This window comes from Xenopus tropicalis, chromosome 10 (assembly GCF_000004195.4).
Source record: "Xenopus tropicalis strain Nigerian chromosome 10, UCB_Xtro_10.0, whole genome shotgun sequence".
In the NCBI taxonomy this organism is placed as follows: Eukaryota; Metazoa; Chordata; class Amphibia; order Anura; family Pipidae; genus Xenopus; species Xenopus tropicalis.
Window position 1 is genome coordinate 36,175,439 of NC_030686.2, and position 8,850 is coordinate 36,184,288.

General features: G+C 40.7%; 1 protein-coding gene across 1 annotated transcript; it reads left to right on the plus strand.

Moving 5' to 3' along the window:
* On the plus strand, nucleotides 1-7,953 carry rnf114 (ring finger protein 114). The gene is given in 6 exon segments (NM_001001857.1): nucleotides 1-167; nucleotides 3,085-3,235; nucleotides 5,839-5,945; nucleotides 6,065-6,179; nucleotides 6,904-7,011; nucleotides 7,776-7,953. Coding segments are annotated over 6 exon segments (672 nt in total). The 5' UTR covers nucleotides 1-42; the 3' UTR covers nucleotides 7,842-7,953.
* The last annotated feature ends 897 nt before the right edge of the window (nucleotides 7,954-8,850 follow it).

Sequence of the window (8,850 nt, forward strand, 5' to 3'; positions counted from 1 at the left end):
AGGAAGTGATAGAGAAACTAAAGAAGGGGAAAGAAGTCTTAGATGGCGGGGCAGCAGATGCAGTCCAGCTCCGGGGGAGCCCAGGACAACGACATTTTCGACAAGTACACCTGCCCCATCTGCCTGGATCTCTTCGACACCCCAATCAGAATGGTCTGCGGACACGTGTAAGTGCCTGACTGTCTGTCCTAAGCGGCTGTGTACAAGATCCCAAGGGAGATACGTGGGTCTTCTCTGGTGGGAACTTGCCGATCAGGGAATTTTAACCTGTCAATCTGGTAAACTACAACTCCCAAAATCCCATTGGCAGCCATTGGGAGTAGAAGCTGTATCTTATAGTCGGCTTCCCTAATGTTGCTATAACTGCCATCATCCCCTGACATATAACGAAGGCTTACTGTCAGTTGTAGTTCTGTAAGATATGAGGACCCAAGAGTAAGACTGCATACAAGCTCAAGATCTGTATGTATATAACTCCCATGAACCAGGGATATTTGTAAGTGAAACTAAATAGATAGCTACATAGGGTTGAAAAAATACCAGAGTCCATCAAGTTCAACCCTTCCAAGTAAACCCAGTTATTGCTTGTGGCAACACTATCACTTTCACTTTACATTTCTCCAAGGCTTGTGTTCTTATATAAGTCAATTTATATTGAGTTTCACAGCATGAGTTCTTTTTACATGAATATGTTCCCAAAAGTAACATAAAGCAGGCTTTTTATCAAGGAAAACAAAAATATTTCAATACTTGGGCTACAATGGTATATTTAACCTATAAAAATGCAGGTAGCCTGATTTTACAACCACTGCTGGCTGGCAGAGTCTGATGGGAATTGTCATTAAGCAACAACTAGAAGAGGGATAGGAGGAACTTCCAGTTAAAATGCAAATCTTTCTCCAAATGCTGTACATGCCTAATAAAATAAATTGAAATTGAAATTAATTTTTCAATACACATTAATTACAGACGTAATAGCTATTTAAAAGTGTGTCTGTTGGTTCCTTTCTATTCTCTGCCCTGGTGGTTCTAAAATTTGGAAACAATGTAACAGAAGCCAGTTGAACAGACTTGGGCCAGCCCATGGGTTAAAGGAACAGTAACACCAAAAAATGAAAGAGCTTTAAAGTAATAAAAATATAATGCACTGTTGCCCTGCACTGGTAAAACTGGTGTGTTTGCTACAGTAACACTACTATAATTTATATAATAAGCTGCTGTGTAGCCATGGGGGCAGCCATTCAAGCTGGAAAAAAGGAGAAAAGGCACAGGTTACAAAGCAGATAAGTTCTGTAGAATACAATAGTGTTTTATCTGTTATCTGCTATGTGCCTGTGCCTTTTCTCATTTGAATGGCTGCCCTCATGGCTACATAGCAGCTTATTTATATAAATTATAGTAGACTTTCTGAAGTAAACACACAACTTTTACCAGTGCAGGGCAGCAGCACATTATATTTTAGTTACTTTTATACACTTTCATTTAGAGGGGAGAAACCAGGTGAGGTATGGTGCGGGTCAAGGTTTTCTTGACCTGCACTTCACTATTACCAAGAGGTATGCAGGACTTACTGCTGATATATTGTTACAAGAGATGTAACCAGCAGTGCTCAAATGGACAAACACACACGACTTTTAATAGCAATTGCATTTATACACAACTTTAAAACCATTGGCAGTTGTTACTAAATGTATATTGGAAAGCCGCCTTTTCTTTCATTATGCAAAATGTTTATATTTGTGTTTGCTTCCCCTTTAGAGGGTGGCAGTTACAAAGAAACCAGTTTGCATCTGTCCCATCCTTTGCAGAAAGGAAAAATACAACTTGTATGGCACAAAGTGTAAGACTCAATGAAGGGGCTCAATCAAACAGTGGTGTAGGGTTCGCCAGGTTCACTTCAATAAGTACCATGTAAAAATAAAAAAATCTACTGGAGAGCCAAATGCGTTCTGTGTTGTTTAGAGATGCTTAGTATTTAGAGTGCTATGCATCTCTAAACCAATAAACAACACAGAATGCATTTGGCTCTCCAGTGGATTTTTTTATTTTTACACCATTCTTTGAATAACTAATGCATTCTACAAAACCAGACACTTTGTGTCAGTAAATTCACAAAAGCACAGTACAAAGCTATGATTTTAGAGTTTTCATTTTAAGAACCACTGTGTTTGGTTGGAACAATGTAGCGGAAGGCAACCGTGCAGTATTTTTCATAGCTAAACTAGCCAAACCGCTTCGGCTACATTGTGTTAAAAGTGATACTACCTGGGTAAAGGATACAAATCACTTTAGAATCAGTAAAAATATGTAATGATTGTATAGTGGAATTTTATTTAACTTTTCAGTTTTTTGGGGGTTTATATCCCCTTTAACTGTCAACTAGTCACAGAGTTTCAGGAAGTGGCGCAGTTTTATGTGTGGGCGGACAGTGTGTCTTGGCCTAGTGAGGAACAGCTGTCTGACCACATATATACCCACATCCTGAGACACAAAGTGATATAAATGGAAATTTGGGGCATGAACAGCAGTGGACTTCTGTAATGATTAACCCTTCATGGTCTGTAGATTGTAGTATCTACGTGTGCAGTATTATATTGACATTGAGTGCCAGAATACAGGGTATTCAGTGCAGGATCTCACTTGCTGAAAGTTAGGCAGCACTTAATGGGTTAAAGGGAAATTTCATCTAAATAATTTTGATTGGCTGTATGGCTTTTTTTCTCTGATTTGATAAACGGTAAATTACTACCCTCCCCAGGACCATGGATGCAAAGGGCACATTTCCTAAAATATATTACACAAGCTGTGAAGCCTTGTATTATCCCGGGAGCACTTTGCACCCATAGGCAATTTATAGTTCATCAACTGATATGGAAGGTTTGTGAGAAAACTTTCATATTACAATGGGATCCACATTTTCACCTTCCTTTATTGCTTTTACTTGACACAGAGGTGATGGAATTAAGGAGCAAAGGTGATCGTTTTGCCTTTTTTTTCTAGAGGAAGTTTAAGCATTATATCTTGATAATCTGTTTATTAGAAAATCAGGATCACAGCCTTCCGCTTTTTGCCATGTTCCTCCAGATTCTGTACATCATGTCTGCATCAGTGCACACATAATAAGAACTTAATGTGCGGCGTGTGCCGGAGAAAGCTGAAACCTGAAAGCAACGCTTTTGATCTGACAAATCAAATGGAAAAGATTGAGGCATCATGCAAAGGCTGCAATAAAAAAGTAAGTGAACAGCAGCCTCCCATGTTTGCTCATAGCCTGTACAGAGAGATACCATAAAACTATGGCAGCATAGGGATTCCCCTGTACTAAGCACAATTAAGCAGGAACAGCCCCCTTAGTTTGCTCATAGCCTGTACAGAGAGATACCATAAAACTATGGCAGCATAGGGATTCCCCTGTACTAAGCACAATTCAGCAGGAACAGCCCATAAGTTTGCTCATAGCCTGTACAGAGATATACCATAAAACTATAGCAGCATATGTATTCCCCTGTACTAAGCACAATTTAGCAGGAACAGCCCCTAAGTTTGCTCATAGCCTGTACAGAGAGATACCATAAAACTATGGCAGCATAGGTATTCCCCTGTACTAAGCACAATTAAGCAGGAACAGCCCCCTTAGTTTGCTCATAGCCTGTACAGAGAGATACCATAAAACTATGGCAGCATAGGGATTCCCCTGTACTAAGCACAATTCAGCAGGAACAGCCCATAAGTTTGCTCATAGCCTGTACAGAGATATACCATAAAACTATAGCAGCAAATGTATTCCCCTGTACTAAGCACAATTTAGCAGGAACAGCCCATAAGTTTGCTCATAGCCTGTACAGAGATATACCATAAAACTATAGCAGCATATGTATTCCCCTGTACTAAGCACAATTCAGCAGGAACAGCCCCCTAAGTTTGCTCATAGCCTGTACAGAGAGATACCATAAAACTATGGCAGCATAGGGATTCCCCTGTACTAAGCACAATTCAGCAGGAACAGCCCCCTAAGTTTGCTCATAGCCTGTACAGAGAGATACCATAAAACTATGGCAGCATAGGGATTCCCCTGTACTAAGCACAATTCAGCTGGAGCAGGATCCTTAGTTAGTCTGTATAATATATATTATCTGAGACAATATATAATTATTATAGATATTCCCCTGTACACATTAATCAAGGAAGTCTGAGGTTATACTGGCTTTTTAAAATACTGGCACTTATGATTGAGTGAGGCCTATAAAGTCAAAATAATGTGTTGTTGTAGATATCATGTCAGTGAGTGGGAGGAGCGGCTGTGGTTTCACTATACATAGATGAACCTTAGGGTGACAGCCAAGGGTTAAGGCTGAGATGTTGATGTGGTTTCACTCTGTGTGTGCCCATATGCTCTGACATCAGCCAAGTTTAGCAGCAGTGTCGGTATTAAATTCCCCTGCACCACCTGTGACTGATTACATAGTATTGAATTAAAACGTGAAAGGGCTCAGGAGCCTTGGATTTCCCCACAATAGTTAGCAATTTCCTTTTTCCGATAGGGAAAGCCCAGCTTAGAGCTTATTATTTAAAAAAAAAAAAAATAGGACTTTCCATCTTAAAACAGACAAATGTTGTTCCTTGCTTATAAGATTTCATTTATATTTAAGGCAAAAAGCTTTCACACATATGACTTTACCACGGTGCTTGAATTATTCTGCCCTTAGACGGAGGCAGAGCTAGTTAGTCGCCCGTGATAGATCTCTGCTACCGTGGGCGACAAACTGCTTTGAAATGCCTTTCCACCGGCAGTTGGCATTCTGTCACGGTGGCACAGATCCCATCTGATACCCATTATAAGCAGCAGTCATGCCCTACTTTATGGCTGAGATTCTAGCTATCTGTATAACAGAGCATTCTGTCACAGTGGCACAGATCCTATCTGATACCCATTGTAAGCAGCAGTCCTGTCCTGCTTTATGGCTGAGATTGTAGCTATCTGTATAACAGAGCATTATGTCACAGTGGCACAGATCCTATCTGATACCCATTGTAAGCAGCAGTCCTGCCCTGCTTTATGGCTGAGATTCTAGCTATCTGTATAACAGAGCATTCTGTCACAGTGGCACAGATCCTATCTGATCCCCATTGTAAGCAGTAGTCCTGTCCTGCTTTATGGCTGAGATTGTAGCTATCTGTATAACAGAGCATTCTGTCACAGTGGCACAGATCCTATCTGATCCCCATTGTAAGCAGTAGTCCTGTCCTGCTTTATGGCTGAGATTGTAGCTATCTGTATAACAGAGCATTATGTCACAGTGGCACAGATCCTATCTGATACCCATTGTAAGCAGCAGTCCTGCCCTGCTTTATGGCTGAGATTCTAGCTATCTGTATAACAGAGCATTCTGTCACAGTGGCACAGATCCTATCTGATCCCCCCATTGTAAGCAGCAGTCCTGCCCTGCTTTATGGCTGAGGTTCTAGCTATCTGTATAACAGAGCATTCTGTCACAGTGGCACAGATCCTATCTGATACCCATTGTAAGCAGCAGTCCTGCCCTGCTTTATGGCTGAGATTCTAGCTATCTGTATAACAGAGCATTCTGTCACAGTGGCACAGATCCTATCTGATACCCATTGTAAGCAGCAGGCCTGCCCTGCTTTATGACTGAAATTCTTGCTTTCCATACAGATACAGAGGCTGAAGAGTAATAGATGCGATTTCTGTAACCAAAAATAGCTGTGGGATTGAGGGGGATCTCTGGGTACTGAAAGTAACAGCATAGCAGAAGTACTTGTGTGTCTGGTGTGTTATTATTATTATAGGAAATGACCTAGGTTCCTTGCAACCTGCAGGTGAAACTTTCAAAAATGCGTGAACACTTCGCTGCCTGTACCAAATATGATAAATATGTCATGAATGGAATTAAGGCTGTCAAAAAGAGCCACTCCCAGGAAACTGGGTGAGTATGTTTTCCACACAGTAGTGACCAGAACATTCCTTTTCCAATACGTCCTTTTTATCCTCCATATGTAGATCTTAAGGCATTTAAATGATTGTACTTCATCTTCCTTCCCACAGTGATGTCCCAAACCGCTTCACCTTTACTTGCCCCTACTGCCAGGAACAGAACCTTGCTCAGGAAGGATTAGTGGATCACTGCAAGAGGTTTCACATGAGCGATCCAACGCCTGTGGTGAGTTGATGACGGGACTATTGTATTGCTGCTACTGGAACACTCGCGTTTGGCTCTGTCTTAAGAAAAATTGTTTATACCCAAGTATGGAATAAGATTTAGCTGTCATTTGTTTACTGTACATTATATATCGGCATAATTGTGTTTGTTTGTGGCAGTGGCTTTGACAAGCTAACCTCCAGTGTCCATATTGTCAGAGGAAGTGGCTCAGCCTTGCAAAGCAGTAACATTTCAATAAAACATCTCGGGGTACCCTTGTTTTATCCACTCAAACCATATACAATTGTATTAGTTTCTGTCCAGTTGCTAAGGTATCGCATACCCAGTAACCAGGCTTTGGTTGGAATGACATGACAGAAAGTAAATAGATGAGGGGCTAAATAGCTTGATAATAATAATCATCGTCATCATCATATAGCCTTCCCCATAACAAAAGAATAAATGAAATATTAGGTTTTTAATTAGGCAAAATTTAAAAGGCACAAAAATTGACCATATTTTTTTTTTAGGCAAATTTTATCACTCTATTTTTGTGTTGCACTGTGGGTATCAAACAACAGCTCTGCAGTTTGGTATATGTATTTGCATTCAATTTGCTCAGTTCGATGCTTTGGATATAACACATTAAGTTACCAACATATAAGTGATAATTGTCATTTGATTAACAGTAAAACTGGTGGTGCTGTAACTTAACCATGACTTAATCTTTCTCTTGTTCCATTAGGTTTGCCCAATCTGTGCCTCCATGCCATGGGGAGATCCAGGTTACAGGAGCGCCAACTTCATAGAGCACATTCATCGCAGGCATCGTTTCTCCTATGACACCTTTGTGGTATGTATCAGGCTGGGGGAACACCATTACAGTGACATGATGTTAGAGTATCATCATGTGTGTGCATAATGGATATGAAGCAATGTGTGGGGAATGGGAGTGGCCATACCCTGGACGATAAAAGCTGCAGACATAAGTCGGCCATACACGCGCGATAATATCGTACGAAACTATGTTTCATATGATATTCGGTGCATGTTGGATCGACGAGACAACTGATATTGCAAAAGCCTTAGATATCTGTCGTCTTGTCAATCGGGCGGGACAAAAGCTGCATTTAAGGGTGAATTCCTGTTGTTTTTACCTCCTGATCTGACTATTCAGCCCTCAATGTCAATAGAGGGTACAAACGATCTTAAAGAGCGAAAGATTACGAAAGATGGCAATTGTTACATGTATGGCCACCTTTAGTCATTCCAGCTTATTTGGCTTGCCCAACTGATTTTTGGCTGAATAATCAGGCTGGTTAAAAAATCCTTGCCCCAAAAGCCTGCATTCCCATGGTTGTGATCCAACTGTTTGGCTCAAGAGCCACACAATAGGACAGAAATGAGCTGATTTTTATGTGTATGGCCAGCTTTAACCCCCTCCAGTAACTCCTAGCAACTAGTTAGCTTTTGCACCTGATTATTATAACTGGCTTAGGATACACTGTAATAAACTAACTCTGCAGAGAGGCATTTGTTACACTGCTGATACATATACAGTGGTAGGTAGTGGGGGAATTAGAATCTCTTAATCCAAACCCTTCCTTTTTCCATAAGGATTACAGCGCCGATGAAGAAGCAATGATGAATGAAGCATTAGTGCGGTCTATTTCAGAGAACTGAGCCTTCTACGGATTGGATCAGAAGCAGAAATTCCTGCGTGGTTGTGCCCACCGTGGCAACTTGGCAATAGCCTTTCAACAACTTCCTCCGTGTTATTTTTCATTTCGTATATGATTATACACTTCCCTCATGTATAAAAAAAAAAAAAAACCCCAAATGAGGTGCTTCTTTTAATATAACATATGAATGTATTGGAGTGGTTGTCTGTGTATGTGGAACCCAAATTCAGTCAGGTTCATTTAATTGTTTTGCAGCTTTAAGGGTTAGGGGACATTACGCTGGCGTTTATCAGCCCTGCTGGCCATTATGTGAACTGCCCAACCATTCTCAACCTGAAAATGTGCTAGAAAGGTTGTCAGGCCAAGAGCAGTAGCACCTATGGGCAGATCTAATTAAGGTCAGTGGAAGTTGCCCAGAGCAGTTTTGGGTGCTGAACCGATATTCGCCCCATATGCCTTCAGCCTAGAATGCAGCAGTTTCAGGTTGAACCTGCAAATGGTACTTGATCAAGAGCAATGTTCATGTTTTCATGTTTTTTAGCGAGCTGAAGCATCTGTAACTCTTATGTAAATGAATAACAAATTGCACCTTTATAAAAACACGCTCATTTTTCTCCCAAAAATTGGTGTAAAATTAGCGGCATATGCCTGTGTAATGTTAATTCCCCTTTTGTGTGTTCATTCTGTGTGTAAGTTACAGAATTTTGGGTGAAGTCTGACTCACCTAAACGTAAAACTTGCAACTCTGCTTTATAAATATGCTGCCTTCTAAATGGCAAATGGAATTTGCAATTGTTTTTTTTTTAGCACTGCCTTCTAAGCCACTAAGGGGGGTCATTTAATAAAGATGCCCAGGTCTAGCAATCTATAGCAACCAATCATATGTTTGCTTCCAGGCAGTTGGTCAGTGAAAACTAACTGCTGATTAGATGCTATGGATCAGTAGACTAGTGGGCCATTCGTTACATTCCTACCTAAGGGTGAAGACACACAGCTACTAGTAGCAGCAA